The sequence below is a fragment of the Vigna angularis genome, chromosome 10, assembly GCF_016808095.1.
Source record: "Vigna angularis cultivar LongXiaoDou No.4 chromosome 10, ASM1680809v1, whole genome shotgun sequence".
In the NCBI taxonomy this organism is placed as follows: domain Eukaryota; kingdom Viridiplantae; phylum Streptophyta; class Magnoliopsida; order Fabales; family Fabaceae; genus Vigna; species Vigna angularis.
The window spans coordinates 18,511,309-18,534,448 of record NC_068979.1 but is presented as its reverse complement, the minus strand read 5'-3'; the positions used below and the strand labels follow the sequence as shown (position 1 = coordinate 18,534,448).

Sequence of the window (23,140 nt, the reverse complement as noted above, 5' to 3'; positions counted from 1 at the left end):
TTGATCAATGATTGCATCTTTGAGATGCACATTATGCAGGTCCGTATGTGCTTGAAAATTGTTATGCAGGTCTGTTTGTGTATGAAAATTGCTATGCAGGTTTGTTGTTGGTTTCATAATAAATACAAATGTCTTTGACATCTCACTCGGTCTTACCGAAGGCTTTCGCCCTTCGGTAAATACCAACGCTTGCTGATTACCGAAGGCTTTTGCCCTTCGGTAAATACCCACGTTCGCTGATTACCGAGGGTTTTCGCCCTTCGGTAATTAGCGAAGGCTTCTGCCCTTCGGAAATTACCGAAGGCTTTCGCCCTTCGGTAATTAGCGAAGGCTTCTGCCATTCGGTAATTAGCGAAGGCTTCTGCCCTTCGGAAATTACCGAAGGGCGAAAGCCTTCGGTAAATTACCGAAGGGCGAAAGCCCTCGGTAAATGTTAGCGACAAGCGAATTACCGAGGGCTTTTTGGCCGTCGATAAGCCGTCTGTAAATGTCTTCTACCGACGGTTTTGGGTTGTTTCTGAGGGCTTTTGGCCTTCGGTAATGCCCTTCTTTTTTGTAGTGGGTGAACCACAAGCTGGACCAACTATTATCTATTGCGACAACAAATCGACAATAGCAATAGCAAAAAATCGAGTCCATCATCAAAGAACAAAACACATAGCCATTAATTATCACTTCATTCGAGATGAAGAGACAACTAAACAAATTCGACTCGAGTACTGTCCAACAGAAGACCAAATTGCAGATATATTTACGAAGGCATTACCAAGACCAAGATTTGAACTACTGCGCACAATGCTTGGAGTTATCGAATTTGCATTAAGGATGAGTATTAAAGTGTAATGCACATTGTAGAAGAATGTAGAAGCTCCTTAGATAGAAGAATTGAAATGTAATACAAGTTCTAGAATATTGTAGAAAAGCCTAAGATAGGAAGAAAAATTAAGAATATTCTACATAGGTAAAAATCTAGAACATTCCACATAAGTTGTGGCTAGTATGTTCTAGAATAATCTATGGGTCTATAAATACCCATGAACTCTACCATTTAATAGAAGATGTAGACAACATCTACCATTTGTATGAAGCCAACATCTATTACAACAAAGACAACTACAACACTTCTTTCAACTACTACTTCTACATTCTACTATCTCTACATTTTCTCTTTTGAAAATAGGAACTGGAATTGATGATGTTTGATTAGTAGTAGCCATGTGTTGAGAATATATTTGGGAGTAGTAGAATGAGTTATAGTTTTGTTTGAGGTAGTTGAAAATTTTATCTACGTCCAATAGATGACCGAACGTAGCTCTGGTACCACTTTTAGTATTTTAAGGTTGTGAAAGGAGTAGCTGATGTGGTAAAGAAAATGTAGAGATAGTAGAATGTAGAAGTAGTAGTTGAAAGAAGTGTTGTAGTTGTCTTTGTTGTAATAGATGTTGGCTTCATACAAATGGTAGATGTTGTCTACATCATCTATTAAATGGTAGAGTTCATGGGTATTTATAGACCCATAGATTATTCTAGAACATATTAGCCACAACTTATGTGGAATGGTCTAAATTTTTACCTATGTAGAATATTTTTTATTTTTCTTCCTATCTTAGGCTTTTCTACAATATTTTAGAACTTGTATTACATTTCAATTCTTCTATCTAAGGAACTTCTACATTCTTCTAGAATTTGCATTACACTTTAATAATTTTTTTAACTGTGCAAACCTCTAATTAAATACGTAGATTCCTATGAAATATTTTTAACATACCTCTCAATCAGAAAAACAGTGGAATTTAAGTTTGTCATCAAACATATCCTGCCATCATTTTAATATATATTGTTGACATTATTTAAACATTTTCAATATGTTCTAGCTCCGGAAACAAGGGATAACCTTTGGTTTCTTTATAATTCAGAAAAAAAAAGGATATTGATTCATATTGTGTAAGAACGTATATTATGTATATGATTAATATGGTCTGCTAGAATATTGTTATAATTGAATTCGATCTTTCTTAACCAGTGTTGTTTGCAATTATATAAGAATGCACATTTTTTTATTAAAACAAGCATTGGAATAGACTAAGACAACTTTAAATAAAGTAATTAAATGCATTAAGAAATAGAATAAACACATTATGTTTGGAGAGAAAAAATTTCTGATCTTTTGTTTATTTTTATATTGTTAATTTAGTATATCAAATCTGACCTAGTAAATCGATATCCATAAAAATAGATTGGATTTTTCATTGTATAACATTAATAAATTTCATGTTCTTTTGTGTTGAAAGACTTTTAAAATGCCCATTCTGTCAAGTGTTCAATGTAAGCTATTCAATTTGATTAAATCTAGACTAATTTTGATATTTGATTCAATTAAATTTAATGAAGTTGGATTATATTTTTATTTATATAGTAACTTAATCATAATTTTTATAAGTTAATTACAGCTGTTAACACACATATATAAACAAAGTTAGTATAATTGCTAAGAAAAATATCATTCATAGACCCAAGAATTTTTATAATACAAAATATTAAATAATTAGTATTTTATTTATATTTATATATGTAATTGTGTTGTATTATATATTTTGGTTTCAAATTCATGCATCCGTCGTCCAACATAATTGCAATAACAAAAATCCCATGCTATCTTAGTTGAACAAACTTATGGTTTAACTACAAATAAAAATTTCACGAGCTAGTAGGTCGAAAAAGGCAATTGATTCAGGTTGGTAAATTAAAGAAGTGAAGATGGAGAGTTTAATTTGGCTTTATCGCTTTAACAGATACGAGAGTTCTCCTTTGGTAGTTGGAGAACATAGTTGGAAATTATGTTATTCAAGAAAATAGATCAGTGAAGCAATGTCAAGTCTTCAAAATGAGTGTGTTTAAAAGAGATTAAAAGTTGGCAATAGATCAAAAGTTATAAGGATCAAGTAAGTGGTATGATGTTTCTTAAAGGGACCAATAGAAAGTCAAGAGAGATCAGTCAGGGGTTGATCTGAAGTCAAGGATAGCGAAAGTTTTAGAAGAGGTTAATAAAAGTTAGATGAGGGGTTGACAGTGTGGCAGTCACAATATGATTGGTTATGTGAAAGAAATATTCGTAAGAGTTGAAGTTAAAGGTGGAGAATTGGTGTTGAGGGTAGTGGCTAGACCAGTCTACACTATTGAACACTAGAGCATTTAATAGAGAGACAAGGTTCTTATCTCAGTAAAGTTGTTGGGGAGTAGTATATTTTGTCAAATAGGTGGTTGTGAGAGAGAATGAGGAGAAAATATCTTCTGTCTATCTCATGAGTGAATTTTCGATGACGATTTTTTGTTGTTGTTGGAGAGAATGTAAAACCCAAAAAAATGGAATTTTAGAAATGGTGATAGTCTAAAAATAGTGAGACTCAGTTATTTTAATATTAAAGAGTTTTATTATAAATAGTTTTGTTATAAATGAGTTTCATTATTTTAAAACTTATCATCTCTCTAGAAACCAATTTTCTAGAGTTATCTACATTCTCTTTAAGAGTTCTAACTATTGAGTTATCTCTTTGACGATCAGGAGGTGCCTAATCGGCCACGACGACGAAGTCTACATTCCTATCTGATTAGTTTCAAGAGTAGAGCAAGTAAGTTTCGACGTTTTTTTCCCTTCCGTTCAAAATCTGTTTTAGAAGAATCTAGTATTGTTGCATGTGTAATCATGCCTCTGCTAGTCGTTATTGGTTCATCTAGAATTCTAAGAACTCTGTCCGTTTGCAATTTGGTGTTTCGTAAGATCGTGTAGGTATTCCTTGCGGTTCAAGTAATCGGCGGAACGTTATTTGAGTTAGGTTGTTTCTTGTGAGGTAAGGTGATGACTGAAGGCTTGAGCGGAATCGGAGGATGACGTGAAATCTGGACTTGATCGAACTGAAGATCCGGGAAGCAGCGGAAGAAACAGATTTATTCGAGAACCTTAGGATTTGGATTCAAAGATGAACAGCGATGAACAAACCATAAATTCGAGGTAACGGAAGCGGATTTGAACGGTGGAGAAGTGATTTTAATCGGCGAGAGATGTGAAGTTCTGTGATGACAATGTGGCTCGGGGTGGAGGAGCTCTCTCTCGAGAGTGAAGTAGATGGAGACTTAGCGAAATGAAGATGTGATGTGGTGCTGAGGGAAGCTCGCGAGGGAATAAGCTCGCGTGGCAGCGATGGTGTAAGCAATCCACGCGGCTGAGGCAGAGTGGAATAAAAATGGTTACATGGATGTAAGAGATATCTGAAGTGTGAATGGAAAATGAAAGATGAAGCGTGAATGGAAGGTGGCTAGAAGAGATCCTTTGGGATTCTCTAGCTTGACTTTCAAGGGAATTAAATTCTGGAGTTCTCTCTACAGAAAGTTTAATTCATTATTCTCAAAGTATCTTACAAGAGGTGGTGACATGGCTATATATAGGACTAAAAGTCCCTCCTATCTAGCACATGCCTAACACCTTTTACACATGCTTTAATAAAAGTAAAAGAAATACTACACTAAACTAATTAGGCTTGGGCCCCGTCTATCATCCCCTCCCCCTTGGAAAGGATTTGTCCTCAAATCTGATGGTGCTTCTGAAGACTTATTTTTGTTGGCTTCACAAGGGTTCCTCCTGGGTCAAATATCCATCTGTAATAAACATCAAACATATCTCTAATTAGTTTTCTTTGACCCAATAATATATATAAAAGACTGTGTGTAGAAGAAGGTTTCCTAATTTTGAAATTTTTAATGTTAATATAACAAAGAAACCTTTTTTCATTTGAAATTTTATTTGTATCTTGAGTTATTGGTAACCATAAAGGTAACCATAACCCAAGTTGTGACTTTGCATGTGTTGAAAGTGATAACATTTTTAAAGATGGAGTGGCAAAGTCTTTGAAAGAAAAGTGAAATTTGGAAAATTCAAATATAAATGGAGAAAAGTGAGAGGATAGAAAACCTCCCCTTAAGAATCTAGCTTCTAGGGTAGGAGGAGATGTGGCCCTTAGTTGCTTTTTCTTTTCTTCCATTTCTATTCTTTCAACTTCTTCCTTTTCTCTTCTTTGTGCTTCTTTTCTCTCTTTCTCTCTTCTTTTCTCTTCTTCTCTTCTTTCTCTTCTTTCTCTTTCTTCCTCGTCTCTTCTCTCTCTTTCTTCCTCTTTTCTTCTCTTGTTTTCTTCTTCTTCTCTTCTCTCTTGCTCTCTTCTTTTCTCTTCTTCTCTTCTCTCTCTTCTCTCTTTTTCTTCCTCTTCTCTTCTATTTCGTTCTTCCTCTTCTCTTCTTTCTTTTTCTCTTTTCTCTCTTACTTCTTGCTTTTGTTTTTCTCTTTTTAATCTCTCAATTCTATATTTGCTTGTCTCTTCCCATAGCCTCCTAAGTTTTTCTAGAAACTCACTTTCCCTACGAGAGAACCCACTTCAATTTTGAATGAATGACTCACCTTCTCTAATAAGCTCTCTCATAAGTTCTAAGTTTCTTTCAATTTCTCGAGGCACAAACTTTCTTCTCATACAAGCTTTCAATTCATTCCAATCATGAATGGGATATTGTCTACCTATCTCAACATGATATTGCCTATCATCCCACCACTCTCTTGCATGCTTTTTAAAACTAGAAGTGTAAAGACTAAGAATATAAGATTCATTATCTCTAGAATAGAAGGATTCATATTTACTTTTTCTCACCATGAATGAATGCATGTCATTAATTTCCTTTTCCCAAGCTAGGTATGTTAATGCACCAATATCATCACCAAAGAATGGAATATTTTCACTAGCTTGTTTATACAAATCATCTTCAATCCTATCAAATTCATAAGATGAACAAGACTTCCTTCTAGCTTTATCATGTTCTCTTTTGATGCCTTTGTAACTAAGTTGCTTATCAACATTAAAATTCCTAGAAGACCTATATGGATAACAAGACATCTTTGTTTCTAAAAGTTTTTCTAGTGTAAAAGATTTACAAGATTCACACTTAGACAAGTCCCAGGTAAGAGAGGTGAGTCGTAAAGACTGCTTAAGTACCAAGTCTTGCCTTGCCAGAAATGTCTTAGGTTACTACTAGTTACCCTTTAAACTAAAATCACTTTTAAAATCAAAGGACACAACTCACAAACAATCACAACAATTAAACACTAAAACACGACTCTTCGGACTCTAATGTGACAAGGCTTAGAGTTTAATCCCTTTTAGCCTAAATTACCCCTAAACGTAAGACACAAAAATTAAACACAAACAAGAAAAGTTTTGCCAAGAGTTGAAAGAGCACCAAGGACTCTTCCAAGACACTTGGACTTTGAATGGCCTTTTACAATGAAATTAAGAAAACTAACAATAGAGCCTATTACAAAACCAGATGAACTTAAATCAATTACAAATAAAGACAGCTGCTACGGTCCTGGTCCACTTCTTGTGCTCAACGAATACACTCTTGTTGTTGTTAACCAGCCTTGGATCTCTTAGCTTTTGTCTACTCTTCCCTTTCACTCGGTCTTTTGCAAATGAGACATTGAATAATTCCTATTTGCTCTCAAACTGTTCCAAGTATTCTGCACAGTTAATTTTCAACCAAAATCAGCAGGATATTCATTCAATATTATCACTTACATCACTTACAAGCTAAAACAGAATATCAATTCACAACAAAGGGTAAGTTAGACAACTTCCCTATTTGAATGTTTGTTTCTAGCCTGTTCCAAACTCCACACTGAGGTGTTTCTGGACAACTTTGGAGTCTCCTAGCTCTTGGGTTCAACTCTTTCTTGGGCTTGTACACTTGATGCAGAGAAAGGTTCCTATTGACTGTCCATTACAATGTGTTGCACAGATATTCAGACCAACATCAACAATTCACACATTACAAGTAATTACAAACCATAACAAGAACAGTTTAATCAAAGCAGAAGCCATTTAAGGTCAAAGAAACTCCCTTCAGTTCAAAGCTTCCACATGAAATGCTTAGGTTGTTGTTTTCTCAGTAAACATCTGCTGCAACTAAATTCTCAAACATCAGCTCTGCACACATAAATCTCAACAAAATCCAGCAAGTGCAGATGGACAGTGAATTAAATTCAGATTGGATGTAATTCAATGCAGAAACTAACCACCTAATTAACTCAACCGCCAAGTCAGAACTGGAATTTAGGTGCTTTAATCACTTCTTAAAACTGGAGGATGCATTGGCAATTAAAAACAATTTGATGCACAACTGATTATGACAAGAGCAGCCCTTTCAACAAATCAATGAATTACACTCGGCAGAAACAATGGACCAAACCAGTCAAGAACAATGTCCTAAACTAATTCAGAAATCAGTGGACCATGCTAATCAAGTCAATGGACAAAGAGTAATGTGAGGCAAATCAGAAATTGGCAGTTTTAAAAAAGTGTTGTTGTACTTCCAGAAATGCTCATAAAACAATCAGCACATTATTTGCAAACCCTATGTATCTTATCAAGTTCCCATAGATCTTATCAAATCAGAAACAACATTCAACATGCCCAATTAAACCATGAAATCAACAATTCATTTTCAAAACAGTGATTACAACAATGAATTCAGCAAGCAATGTTGGAACTAAAATGAATGCAATGACAGTTTAAAGATTCACAAGCACAAATAGCATCTCCAGGAAATCAATAATCAATTAAAACAACACTGATTGCAGTTGCAGTTGCAACAAATCACAGCTGCTCCAATCTAATTACTCCAATTTCTTTTCCTGCACAATGAACACAATCAACAAATGGTTAAATGAAACTAACTCTCTTGCAAATGCCAAGGAATTTAGGCTAAATTAGCCTTACTAAGCTCACAACACTGAGGTTTCTCTTTAAAAATTTAAAACACTCAAATGAAAAGTTTAAAAGAGAAATTTTCAGTCTAGGCCAGAGAATCCTGTGGATCACCACCACCTAATATGCTACCATTCACACTTACCTTCTTTCAAATCCCAAAAACCAGAATGGAATCAGATTTCTCAAATCAGGAAAAATGGCTAGGATAAACAAGGTAATGGAATGACAAAAACAGCAGAGCAAGTGACTTGAGATCAGATTAATAAAGCAAAGAAAAGATCCAATTATGATTCAGCAGAACATGATTAACATGTGAGAGACAAAACTAGATAACCAACAAATGACAAGCAAGAAACAAAGCTTTTGATAAAAGTGAGCACTCAAATGGAACTTAATGAATAGAGCTAGAACAGATTTTTAAAGCAAGAAAAGACAAACAAGAAGCTGCTGGACTGTCAAAGATAAACCTAGGTCCAATTTCCAAAGTCTGATTCTGTGTTTTAGTTTTTAAAATATGGATTGCACAGGCCTATTTGGCTTTTCAGAACTTTTTCTTGATCTTTTGAAGAATATTTTTAGGCTATAGATAATGTGACCATTCCTTTTGCTACAATCCAATTACAATACTTAAAACCAGAATCAGAATTATACATCTGCTGCAGCAACTTGTGAATGAAACATGTCAAAAATTTGGTGGTTTAAAGCATGAAAATATGTATGGCAGCTAGAACTCGTACTATTTTTGCATCAGCAAGTTTAATGCATAATTCAAACTGGTTTAAACAGCTTAATGATGCAGAAACAAATTACTTCATAATTTTGATGTTCCAGCCTCCCCACATTCATTCAAAACAAGCAAATCAACCCACCAAAATTTGACTCAATGATTCAAAAAGCTTTCTCACAATTTCCTGGACACAGGATTATCTATTCAATCTTGAACAAAACACTAGAAAATTAATGCAAGATGTTCAGCAATGATCTAAATGCCAAACAAATTTAAAAACATAAAAAGAACTCAAGCAAAGCATGTGCAGATCGGCCAACTACTGCAACAGTGTTAAGCTGTGTTCACAACGTGCTACTGATCTAGGTGTTGAGAGGGTCGCACCTCACACAAAAGTTGATTGCATATAAGGAATGCAGTATAGCTAGGAATTGACTCCTAGGTCGTCTCTCAAGGACCAAATGTGGTTCGAGTCTTAGGTCAAACACGCAGTGGGGGGGTTTTGAAAGTATTTTTGTGATTAGAAACGAACTAAATTAAAATTGGAAATTAAACACGACCGAACATAATTGAAAGCATTGAAATAAACTAACAAAACATAAAGACCGAATGGTCCTACAAATGACCGAACGGTTCTACATTGAGACCGAACGGTCTCTAGAGCAAGCGAGGAAATTTGAAATACAGGAAGATAAAGAAGCAGAACACGATAGACAACATAGTGAATGAAAACAATAAACTGAACGGTCCTAAAACAAAACGTGTGAACTAATTAAAATTCAGCAGATAATAAGAGACACTTGGTTAAAAATAAAATGCACATATAAACCAAATTAAATGCACTAAATATTTAAGACAACTCATAACCGAATTGAAATGCAATAAAAGAAATCTAAAACTCATCTACCTAAATTAAAATGGAACCACGCTAACTAATAAACAAACGAAAGTTGCAGCTTAGAAATCAAATATTCAATGCAAAAGATGAGCATTTAATGACACAAATGATTCAGGCCGTGACACCACTCTTCCTGCCTTGCTCCACATTAAAATGCATCACCAATGTGGGCCACAAACAAAATAAATCAGCATATCACATAAGAATGAAATGTGCTTCTCCCAACCAAACCATGACACCTCCTTTCAAACTCCATCACCGTTCCAGCAGCTTGCAGGTCACATTCACGTGCACACCAACACTTCAATAAAAAAAAATGCATGAACCAAATGAAAAGGGCAATGAATAAATCAACCAAATGAAATTAAGGTGAAGCTTTTTCATTCATCTCCGTATCAGCATTGCACACTTCTTTCAATTCAAAAAAAAACATTCAAAGAGAAACTGAGGTTGGCGGCTACAGCTCCAGGCCGAGACCCCCCCTTGCTCCTTGTCCTCCATCATCAAAACCTGCTGGACCTTGTGCGTGCAGTGTTTCCAAGCTAGAATCTGACCGAGGGCTTCCTATTGCTAGACGTCACCTCCAGCTCCAAGCCGAGACACCCTCCATTGCGTGTTGGACCGAGAGCTTTGGATGTCTGCTACTGCTTTCATGAATCTAAGCTGCTGGACCGCGTGTTGATTTTTGCTTGTCGCACCTCAAGTTTTCTTCCCATTCTCCGCGTGAAAGCAGGCCTTCCATCACACCTCTCGGACGCGTGGTTCTCTCGGTATGGGCCGAATACGTGTGCTGATGGTGGGTACGTGAAGACAGCTGGATGTCACTCCTTTCCTCAAGCTACTGGAACGTGGTGAAGCCCTGCTGGACACATGAATGAAGATAGGTGGGCCTGCTGCCCCTTCTTTTGCTGGATGCGTGATGAAGTGAAGACTGGATGAAGAAATGAATCTCCACGTGTGCTGCTCTCTCATGAATCAAAACCTCTGGAGCTCCGAGTACGTGGCATCATCATGCCAAGTGTGGGGCTTTTGCTGGATGCACCCCACGGTCTCTCCCAAGCACCACGTCTTCATCCCAACGTTCCAGCTCATCCGTTTGCACCCCCTTAATTGAAATTCACACCTCCTCAATCATTTTAACTTAAATTATAACTGATGTGGCATTTTCTTTTCACCTCCAAATGTCCCAAATATTATCCAACAATTTCCCTACAATAAATAATGCAAATAATTAGCTCAAATAATTCAAATTAATTAAAATAAGAATTTTTTGTCAAATTAAGCACAATTATTAAAAACAGAAAAATACCAGACATTTAAGCACAATTCCCTGATTAAATCTAGCACAATAAGCTAAGTGAAATCAAGAAAATATTGACTCATCACTAGGCTATGCCTTTCATTGATCTTTGCAGTATGCACTACTTTTTAACAGCAGCTCAAAATCCAGAAATGAATGTAGCAAAAGAATCTGGATTAAAACAGTTTCAATTTTAAAAATTAATTGGACTAACCAATGGATATCTATCAACCAGCTCATTCGTTTGAATGTGTCATTGCTTTTGTGGTTTGATAGAGTTTATACCAAGGCTCAAACACAGTTTGACGATCAAATGTACAATTGAAATCAGTTTTAGGACAGATCAAAAATTGCACTAGTTTCAACCAATGCACATGACTATAGACAAGACAGAATATGATGCTCAAATAAAATGACTCAAACAAAAATTTAGACCGATGAAAATGATGAACAATACTCAAAGTAAAGAAAACACAAATTGACTCAACCAGAACCTAATGAACAGATCAACACCAAAACACATGAATCAACACAAGACAGAGAAGGAATCATAATGAAAAACACGAATATTGAAGAGATTCAACAAGAATGAATAAGATCAAGAAAGAATCGAAACAACTCGTGAATTTCATAACAACGCAAGAAACTTAAACTCAGATCAGAGACGCGAATCAATGGAGAGAGATACTTAGCTTGCGAAGCGCGGAAGAACCTGAGCTCTGATTACCACTTGATGACTGAAGGCTTGAGCGGAGGATGACGTGAAATCTGGACTTGATCGAACTGAAGATCCGGGAAGCAGCGGAAGAAACAGATTTATTCGAGAACCTTAGGATTTGGAGTCAAAGATGAACAGCGATGAACAAACCATAAATTCGAGGTTTGTTCGGTTGAAAACCTAAGGTTTGAAACGGAAGCGGATTTGAACGGTGGAGAAGTGATTTTAATCGGTGAGAGATGTGAAGTTCTGTGATGACAATGTGGCTCGGGGTGGAGGAGCTCTCTCTCGAGAGTGAAGTAGATGGAGACTTAGCGAAATGAAGATGTGATGTGGTGCTAAGGGAAGCTCGCGAGGGAATAAGCTCGCGTGGCGGCGATGGTGTAAGCAATCCACGCGGCTGAGGCAGAGTGGAATAAAAATGATTACATGGATGTAAGAGATATCTGAAGTGTGAATGGAAAATGAAAGATGAAGCGTGAATGGAAGGTGGCTAGAAGAGATCCTTTGGGATTCTCTAGCTTGACTTTCAAGGGAATTAAATTCTGGAGTTCTCTCTACAGAAAGTTTAATTCATTATTCTCAAAAGTATCTTACAAGAGGTGGTGACATGGCTATATATAGGACTAAAAGTCCCTCCTATCTAGCACATGCCTAACACCTTTTACACATGCTTTAATAAAAGTAAAAGAAATACTACACTAAACTAATTAGGCTTGGGCCCCGTCTATCATAAGGGAAGCTAGAATTTGTTTTAGATTATTGTGTTGATCTTAATTTAATATATTTATGTAGTATAAAATGAATTACATGTATTTGTATTGGTTGTTCTAGTGATGTTTAAGTTTAAATATGATCCAAGGTGGTTTGATGTTTGAATGCTTGGTGTAATATGTTTAGATTGTTTTACTGTTATAATTATGTGTTTGGAGGTTGTATTGTGGTTTAAATGGTGATCCTAAAGTAGTTGCAGTAATTGAGAGTGAATTACTTGAGTTTCAAGCTTAAAAGAGAGGTTTTGGCTAATGAAATTGAGAATTTGGTATTGGAGTGAGATGACAATTGGTCTAACACTATTTTATGGTTAATTGGGACTTGTCATAAGAGCTAGATGGTTGAAAAATGATATGGAGCAAAGATTGGGGTTCATTGTTGAAGTTTGGAAGTTTTTAGTGGGAAATGAGAGGATTTTGAGTAGTGAGAATTGGAAGTAAGAGGTGTTGACGGTTTTGGACAATTGGGAGTGTGTTATAAGACCTAGGACTTGTCTAGGCTGTTAAATGAGAAAAATCCGGTATAGGACAGTTGGTGTCATCTTAGGGTAAGTTCTTAGAGGTTTTTGCCCAATTTAAGGTTTTGAATGGTGTGATCTTGAAACAGAGTGATTGTGAGCAATCTGAGGAGTTTGGGTGTACTAGCAAGTGTATTTGTACCTGGTTATGCAGTTGGAAAACTGATATGGGGTTAGAAAGTGTAGATTTGAGTTTGAATACCTTATAGGAGTGAATTTGGGTTTTCATAGGTCAATTTGGGTTTGGAGTGGTCAACTCAAGTTAGAAATCTGTTTTTAGATTTTTCTCAGCGCCTAAGAGTGTTTAGGAATCATTTAAACTTGTGTAGAGGGTCACCAAATTCAAAATAGGTGAATTTTCGAACCTGATGCAGCGTTGGGCGCCCTCCAAGGGGCCCCTGAGCATCATTTTTTGCGAGAAGAACTCGCCTGAGCACCCCTTCGGAGCGCCCCCTAGGTGCCCCCTAAGTACCCCTATTCTAGGGGTCAAGCGCCCCTTTTGGGGCGCTAAGCGTCACTCAGTAGCTTTTGTTTTTTGTTTTTTTTTTTAGTTTTTAAGATCTCAAATTCAGGGTTTTGATTATCGATTTTTGACGTTCTTTATGTTGTTTTAGGGGTTTTGGATCTTTTTGGAGCTGTTGGTGATGGTTTCAAAGTTGTTCTCCTTACTTGAATCTGAGTACCAAGATGCCATGAAGAAATTGTGTTATATTGTGATTTCTAATGACTTGTATGAGTGTTTCTATTTCTTTAATGTATGATCGGTAGTCTCATGTATTGGTGTACTATGTGAATGTGAAGTGATCTCAATGGTTTCAAAGGTATGGAAGAGAGTTCTAAGAAGGAACTTTTGAGTGGTGGTTTCAAGTATTGTAAGTATGAATATAAGAAACTTAATCTTGGAGTTCATCCTGACATTCTAATGGTCACTCATTCTCAAGTATAGAAGGGTGAGGCATGTCGTGAGAATAACAGGAGGTCCTAGTCTAGGGGCTTTACCTTGGTCTAAGGCGGGTGATAATGGACTAACCTTATGTGATAGCTTGAGGTGGATCAACTGTTTCACCATAACAAGTGCATGAACTACCATAGTTCAATATTAATATTCATACTAATCCGGATGGTCAAGTCAAAGTGTGGTCATACATAAAGTGTTTGCTTGGTTTGATGTGTTGTGTGTATCTTATGAGAATGTTTAACATGTATTAATATATCTTTAATTGTTTATATTCTAGGTTATCCTTGTTTTTGTGTTATCTGTTGTGTGTTTTTTTTTTCTCTTTGAGATTATGGTGTGAGCTTAGGGAAACAACATTTTCAGTTGTTTTTGTAAGAGGTGAGGGCAAAGTAGTTTGGAAGTCACATGATTATACAAGTATAAATCTTATCCTTCATAGATTTATTTTCTTTTGGAGGTTCAATTTTCATATATGTAATATTTCATTTTAGTAGTATTTTACTATTAAAAATAGAATATTACATAATCTCCCAAATTTAATCGGTTGAAGACATAAATGGTTTAATATTAAATTATCGATGAAATTTTGTTTATGAAAAAATTGTTCATAAAATAAAATTATTGACAAATTTTAAAATTTTAATTATTTATAAAAAAAAATTTAGAAAATTAGAATTTTTTATTGACAAAATTATTTAATGATAAAATCTGTTGAAGATGAGTGAGAAGAAAATAAAATAAAAAAGTAAAAGTAAAAGAAAGAGTAAGAAAAAGAGAAGGAAGAAGATGATGAGGTGATATCGACAAGGGCAAAAAAAGAAAGAAAAATGAAGAGGAGAGAGTGACGGACGATGACAAAAGAAAAGAAGAACAAAAAACGAAAACACAAGAGAAAGAAAAGAGGTCAATCAACAGTATTTACAAAATTCATTGGTAACTATTAATAAATATTTAAGGACTGATTTGATTTTGTATTATTGATAATCACTAACGAATAATTATTAATAAGTTTTGATAGGTAATAATTGTTAAAAAATTTTAAATATTATCAATAATTTTTTAACTTTTGATAAGTTGTAAATAATTTTAATTTCTTAAGAAATTATTCACAAATTTTATCCATGTATATTATTTGTACATAATAACACTTGTAAATTTATTTTCTAGAAAAAAAAATGAGATCAATAAACACCCGCATGGTGAAATCATTAGAAGTATGACGAATCAAATATACATATTTTGAAGAATATTAATAGCTGATTGAATCACCTTTTCTCCCGCTTTTTGATGATCTGTAGAAAAATCTGATTCCATGTGTCTATAGGTCCTGGCAAGCACCAATGAACACAATCATTTTGCACACGTTCTGGAACACCTTTAGCAAATGGGAAAGGGTTCATATAAGGACCAGGGTGACCATCTGGTCTCAACAATGCCAATCTTGTTACATCAAGAATATCTTATCTGAAGCCTCCAAATTCAGTAGCTTTTGCCTTTGCATTCTCCACTTCTTCTATCTCAATCTTTCTGATCTCAGCATCCATGCCTTCAACTTCCTTCTCCTCCTTCTTGTAAGGCTCAGTCTTCAAACAAGTTCCAGCCTTATCCCAATCACCTTCAAAATGAGCAGGTGAAAATGTTTTCACAATCACATCAACTTCACTCCTCTTTCTCTCAATTATGCTACTCAGAGTAGTCCTCAAAACCTTCCTCAATGGGACATAGAAATCCATCTCAGTATGATTCAGATCAGGACAGTTCAAGCTGCCAATAACCAAACCACCCTCGTAGTAAACAGAAGGAAGCAAAAACCAATGCCCAAATGACACTACAATCATGTCAAACCACTCTAAGTCCCTTGCCCATCTCTCATTAACATGATCCAAATACATGGTGTTGTAATAAGGCCCTTCGTTTGATCTTTCAACCCCTTCCACAAGAAAAGGTGACCAATACAAGGACAAGTTTGCATTGTGAGAAGGGAAGTGCCAACGACGAAATTTGTTGTCATTGGGACTTTTGTAGACAAGCTTTGGGGTTGAAACTGTGGCTAGCATGCAAAGAAGAGACTCGAGTTGGTTCCTGGCCAAAGAGTCCCCAACAAATGCTACGTGTTTGTTCTCAACTACTTGGAGAAACGTGAGAGGTTCAAACCTTGGAAGATTGCATTCTTTGGGCTGCCATCTCCAATACAGATAGCCCAAGTCAGGTCTTCCATTGGAGATGCATTTCTCACTCTCTTTGATTGTGCCACATGTAGTTACATTGTATAAAGGACCACTTCTGTCATCAACCCATTCACCATCAGAGTAGTCACATGAGTCATGGTAAACTTTGTCCCTTTCTGCCAAAACCAAACATCAAACGAAATAAAGTCTAGTAAACTACCATCTCACTAATTACACTTACCAGGAAATTAAAATGACAATAATGTTGGTGCAATTTAGAGGATGAAAGACAAAAGAAAAGAAAACCACAAGCAATTCTGTAGTTTGAACAGAATGAAGGTGATGCACATACCTGAAGAAAAAGAAGGAGATGTTGAAGGCAGAGAAGGATGAGGAGAAGAAAAAGAAGGACGGTAAGTGGTGGTGGTTGTGGAATATTGAGTTATGGAGAGAAGGTAGAAGAATGTACAAAGCAGAGTTGCAGGAAGCAGAACATAGGAAATGGAGAAAGCAAATCTTTTTATGAAAGAAACCGATTTGTCTTTGAACAACAGAGCGCTTCTCATTTTTCTTTCTTCCATTCTTCCTTCAGCTCCTCATCACTGTTTTCTGGTGTTGTCGGTTGAGAAGAATGAAGAGAAACAAACAACTTCACACTGCTAAGGATAACTTTTTCAACTTCGTACTGTTAGATCTGCATGATCTTCTAATTTCCTGTGTCTGAAAATTTCGGTTTTGGCATTTACACACATCAGAATGCTTCAATCATTGTCCCGGCCTTATTTAATGCAGAGAAGATAGAGAGGTCAGGACATGCAATCAACGATGTTAAATAGATTAATGTTTTTGTGAACAATATTATAAAATTGCTGTTCATTTTCTTTTTACGATTTCTTCAGTTTCTGTTTTTCTTTTCTCTTCATTGTGTGGTCCTGCTCTGTTTTTTTTTTCTTTTTACTTTTGTAAACTTTTGTGGAATCGGTTCATCATTCTGTCGGTTTTGGAAAGCCTGAACTACCGTGGTGATTACTAATTTGTTTTAGAAATTGTTTTATTCAGAATGAGTATAAAATAAATTTGACTAATATATATTTTTGAAGTGATTTACTTATGTAATGTAATAGAATATTGAAATACATTAATTTAAAATTTTAATTATATACAATGAGTTATAAAATGAAGTTCAATTTGAACAGTAAAAATATAAGAAAAGAAAGCTGAATTAAATTATTTTAATATGTAAAATTGGACTAATAATATATATTCAAAATTGACAATGACAACCATGCTTACAAATAGTATCTAAAAAGTAGTGTCAAATAAAACTTATGAATAAATTTTTATATAATTATTAAGAAAAGACAAAACCAATTAAGTTTTCGATCATATTTCATTATATCTCAGTGTAATTGAAGTATAACAATAAACTTATTTTCCTGCATATCTTATCTCATGTTAACCTTCATCTTTTTTACACATGGTGGTAGTGAAAATAAAGAAAGATCTAGTTCGTAAATAGGACATGAACTTGGATCACGCTTTCCTGTTTGAAGACAAGTCGTAAAGGACAAATTCATAAGTCCTTTATTCAATCTCAAAAGTACTTTTTGTTTCAATGTTTAATTTTTGAAAAGCACTTCTTTTCTTCAACTTTGCTGTTTTTTTAAATGTTTACTCTGGTCGTGGATAGGTAAAACCTTCTTATGTTATTGATAAGTCTTTAATTTTGTCTTCAAAATTTAACCACCCTGAAATAGGTCAAACATCAACAGAAAAAAATATTTTTTTATTATTTTACGAAATATCTGGCGTCTTGAACCAGGATATTATCGAGATTAGCAAATCCACTTCCAGAAATAAGTCATGTTTTGTGTAAATAGATGTGACTGAAAGTTTCTCCCAACAAATCAATGTTAATTGGAAACGTTCTTAAAACTATTTGGATTATGTGACCAGAAATAATATTTCGACATATTCAAATTTTTTATATTTATTTAATATTAATTTTTTATTAAAAAATACAAAAAATTATTTTTTTATAATTATTTTATTTTTGTATTATGTATCAAATGTAAAAATGTTTATTATTATTATTTTTACAATGTACGAATGTTATTTAAATTGTGTTTTATAATATACAAAAACTTATAATAAACTGAGCAGGATAAACATGGTAACATATTCAAGGTAAAAATTCAAAACATGGCTTGTTTTTTATGACGAGCCTGGTCGGTATGGGGACAACTTGCAGAGCAGAAACATTAAAGAATCATAGTTTATATATTATATATTATATATTATATATTATATATTATATATTATATATACCAAAGATATTAATAGTATTGGCTACGCAGTGTCTTTATGGTGACAGTTCAGCGTTTCGAACCACCATTTACAAAGCAACACTTGTTACAAAAGCATAGGCTCTGCCACAGTTATTTTCTTTTATATCATCATGCAATGGGGAAGGATATGTCCTAAACATATATTTTACAAGAATATTGACACTAAACTAATGAAACGGTTTGATTTTTTTTTTCACTCGTGGTTTCTTGGACTTTTAGAGAAAAATTAGCGAAAATGTTAGAAGATTTTAAGAAAAAAAAATTTAAGATTTCTTATATTTTTTATAAGAAATCATTGGACTAATAAACTAATTGATTTAAGTATTGAGAATAAGAAAAACTTTAAATATATGTCTTTTTATTATTAGTTTGAATTTCTTTTATAATAAGTATTATTAACTTTCTATGATTAAATTTACACACTACATGAAAATGTCACAATAACAACTACATGAAAATACCTAAATAGTAATTAACTATAAAGACAAAAAATAATTAATCACTGTACTAACAAATTTAGATACTAATAGTCTTTAATTAATTAGTACACAATTTAAACATTAATTGTTTTAGTAGCTAAAATCTTAGTAATTAACAAATTATAATTTTTTATCCATAATGGAAACTATTTTAGATACTAATAATTTATAATTTATAAATTGATATATAAATTGGTTATTATGGGGATCGATTTTTTTTCTAAAATTAATTAATTATTTAATTTTTTTTATAGTAAGAGTGCTTAAAGTTAACTTCTTTTTGTTAGAAATATGTTTTTGTATTTTTTTTTTAACATTTCATAGTGATAAATGATATTATAATTTAAAGTGTCAACCTAATTAAGATATAAAAATATGTAATAATATATATCATAAATTTAAAAAATAATAATAAAATTTCATTATTAAAAAGTAACACTAAAATAACATAAAAATCAATAAATAAATTTAAAAAACAATTCTTGTAATATATAATTAAACTTTTAACTATTTTTCTTTTCTAAATAAATAAACAATTATAATGTCTCTCTCTCTCTCTCTCTCTCTCTCTCTCTCTCTCTCTCTCTCTATATATATATATATATATATATATATATATATATATATATATATTCTTGGATGCAATAAAATATATAAAATCATTTAGTTTTTCTTTCATTTGTTTTAACTTTGTCTTCAAACAAAATATAATAGACTCTCACATATTTTAACAAAAAATAGCATACAAAGATAAGATATTTATAAAATCAAATACAGATGATTAAGTTAATGTATGGTTATAACTGAATTGATTAGATGATGAAGTTATAATTCTTTTCAATGATATATAAATGTAAATTATATTATATGATTCCTACAATAATTTTCTAAAACACGTTATTATTCAATTGCAAAACTACTATAAATGTTAACAAATTTACTTTACATAAACAATTTGTAACTAAAGGTAGTCGAAAAATCACTTTATTATTTAATTTGTTCTCTTTAAAAAATGTATATACTTTTATCCTTTAAAATAAAAAAGCTACATTACTTTTTTTTTCATAGTTTAGCTTTTTTGAATTGAAATTTTGATTAAAATATTACACTTTAAGTAAAAATTTCTCTCAATAGCATATTGATATTATGTTATGAAAAATTATTATTTTGTATGGATTCATAATTGGTATGCAATAGTAACAATATATAAAATATATAAATATGGTTTAAGTTTTTGGTGATTTTTTAACTATAATGAATTGTTTTGGGTGTATTATCAAAACTGTGACATTGGTTTTATCATCATAGTTGAATTTGGATTTTATCATTATATTTTGGTTTTAAAAAAAATTTGTGGTTTTGTTTTTTATAAAAGGTTACATCTTGGTGTTATTATAGTATATATTGGTTTAGTTTGTTAATTTGTATGTTAATTTCTTTTCTATGAAATCACAATAGCAGTTATCAAAAGTTTTGTGGACTTTATGCATATGCATATTAATATAATAAATATTTATAGTTTTGAGGAAATTTTGGTAGTATAATTTTATATATTAAAAATAATATAATATTTAAATTTATAATTTTATTGTGCTAAATCTTGAGAGAAAATGTAGAGGTATTAAAATAAAGTAATTATTACAATATGAAATTAGTATATATATATATATATATATATATATATATATATATATATATATATAACGTTGTAGTAAATATTTTAACATTTATATAAATATTTTAACATTTATATTTGTGGAATTGTAGTATTTTACATATTGTTATTATTCTTGTCGTGTTATTTTTATATGAAGTTGTAGTGTAGAGGTATGTTGTTGCGTTGTTATTATATAAAGTTGTGGTGTTGATGCATGTTACTGAGTTATTTTCATATGAAGTTGTGGTGGTGATGCATGTTATCGTGGTGTTTTTATATGAAGTTGTGGTGTTCTATTTATTGTCGTGTTATTTTATATGAGACCATATTGTTCAAGAGTGTTTTAGGATTGTTGTTATGTTGTTTGTTGATAGGTGAGCTATGTGAAAACTAAACTCAAACTCTTGTGTGTGTTTTATGATGATAACAACATAAATGTTTTAATAGTTCCTTGCACAACAACTGAAATGTTTAACTGTGATTATATGCTTGTTTGTGCTTGAACTGCTTGTGTTTCATACTTATTATGGTTATACAGTAGTCTATATTATTGGTATGCATATTCATGGTTTTGAATGACAAAACTATTTGCATAAAACATATATGTATGAAGTAATCGATTATAGTGTTTATGTAATCAGTTAGATTCATCAGATATAAGCAAATGCTTAACTGTGAAAAACTGCAAGTTTTAACCGATTATATTATATGTTTAATCGATTAAAACTCGTGCATTTACTTACACCTAGTTGTTGAGTGTTGTGATGAGTTTTCAAATGAAAATGTTTTCAAAATTGCTTAAGTGATATACTTAACCGATTACACGATTTTCTTAATCAATTAAATCTCGTGCACACTGAAAACTATTTTCATGATAAGTCTTAACTAACATAATGGTCATATTTTGAATTGTTTTGACTTATGATAATTGTGTGCAATCGATTACATTAAATGTGTAATCTGTTAAATTTGTTTTAATGTAATTCTGGTATAGCAGTGTTAATTGCTTAACCGATTACATTAATATTATAATCGATTAATATGCATCAGACTTGAGAAAAACTATATATTAATGCATAACGGTTTACATTGATAACTTTTGAACATTTGAACTTTAATATTTGACAAAAGTGGGTTGAGAAAAGAAATTGCAAGTGTGCTCATTCTCCAAGAATAAAGAAGCGTTAGTTTGGCATATTCAAAGGACTTTTGAAGGAATTACTGTGTGATTCATTGGTTGATCATCATCCGCACTCTGAGGTGTTCGAACCAAGATCAATATTGTTGTTTTTGCAATCTTAGGATTGTGGTTTCCCTGTAGCTGGTGGCCAGGAAGTGAACGTGAGGTTCTGGTTTCTTTGAGAGGTGTGTCAAAGGGTTTCTACAGAAAGAGGATTGTTCTTTATGTGTTGTATTCTTCTATATTAGATTTTGAGTTGGAGAGGAGATTACATTGAGAGAGGGTCTCTGTAAGTCTTGCTGTATAACTCAATCTTTATAGTGAAGTGACTTTCAATCTCAAGTTGATTGAAAGGGACTTGTGTAGGCATTGAGGCCGAACCAGTATAAAAATCTTGGTGTTTGTCTTTCTATCCCTTATCTCTTTTATTGCATTACAATCTTTATTTGCTCATGTTTTAAGAAAGTGCAAAAGATTTTCAAAGGTTTTAACAATAACATATTTTTTAAAACAAACCAATTCACCCCCTTCTTGGTTGGGAAATAAGGCCTATCCATTCCTACATTGTTTGGGTTTGTCACATTGTTGCTATGTTGTTTATGTGTTTTCAGATTATTGCTATGTTGTTTGGGCGTGTTTATGAACTCTTGCTATATTGTTTGGGTGTGTTTCCAAACTGATGTTATGTTGTTCGGGTGTGTTTCTAGATTGTTACTATGTTGTTTGGGTGTGTTGTCATGCTTATTTTTTGATGGGCCGAACTGTGTGGATGATTGTTGATGATCTGTTTGGACATGTTGTGTTGTGAACTAATTGGTTGTGTTGGTTGGTGTGATGTGGCTCGTCCGTCTCAATTGGTATTGAGAGATGAGTTTGTGTGTTGTTTTGTTAGTCTCAATTGGTATTCAGATACAAGTATGTTTGTTGTCTCGTTCTTCTTAATTGATATTGGCAGACGAGTTTGGTTGCTATGTTTTTTTTTTAACTTTTAAAGCTCGATTTTGTTGCTTTTCGCCTAAGGATTTCGTAAGCCGGGGAAAATGAGAGGTTTGAGTGATGCACCTTCTCGCCTATGTGAGGTAATGGGTAAGGAAATGATGTTTTTCCCGTAGGTTTCCAACTTGTTGAGTATAATGCTCAGTGTGTGATGCATCAAAATTTTTACTTTTAAGTCCTTAAAGAGTAGGGAAGACAAGCCCTTACTAAGATAACAAGATAACTCGTACCTCCCTATTTTGGTAAACATGTTGTGTGATGGTAGGTTACAAGAGAATGACATAACTGTTTTAGGATTACAAGAGTGACGATAATACGACTTTGTGTTTTCATTATTGTGGTTGAGATTCATGGTTTGTAATGGATTGTTTTGATAATTTGAATCATATGTGTGGGTGCGTTATTATGTATTATCTTGTATTGTTTTCTGGTAGCATGATGTTAAATCTACATAATATATCAATTATAAAGTCTAATGATTTTTTAATTTTAATTGAGAATTTACTTTAATCAAAACTAGAAACTTTGATGTGATTTAATGAGTTTTTGTCAATAATTAAAAATGTACTTTTTTAATTAAAGGTAAAAAATTTAACAAAAATTAATTAAGAATGT

General features: G+C 33.0%; 1 protein-coding gene across 2 annotated transcripts; it reads right to left on the bottom strand.

Annotated features, from left to right (window-relative positions):
* Positions 1–9,224: 9,224 nt before the first annotated feature.
* LOC108323138 (xyloglucan O-acetyltransferase 1) lies at positions 9,225–16,675 on the bottom strand. 2 transcript variants are annotated; one of them, XR_008245517.1, is made up of 3 exons: positions 16,218–16,675; positions 14,967–16,041; positions 9,225–10,639 (listed from the first exon to the last, which is right to left on the bottom strand). XR_008245517.1 is itself a non-coding variant. In XM_017555502.2 (2 exons), the coding sequence occupies exons 1-2, from the start codon at positions 16,444–16,446 to the stop codon at positions 15,158–15,160; spliced, it is 1,113 nt and encodes a 370-aa protein (XP_017410991.1). In that variant the 5' UTR covers positions 16,447–16,675; the 3' UTR covers positions 14,854–15,157. The 2 variants fall into 2 exon arrangements, 1 of the variants encoding a protein (XP_017410991.1); XM_017555502.2 differs by lacking the exon at positions 9,225–10,639 and having other exon boundaries at positions 14,854–16,041.
* Between the last annotated feature and the right edge of the window lie 6,465 nt (positions 16,676–23,140).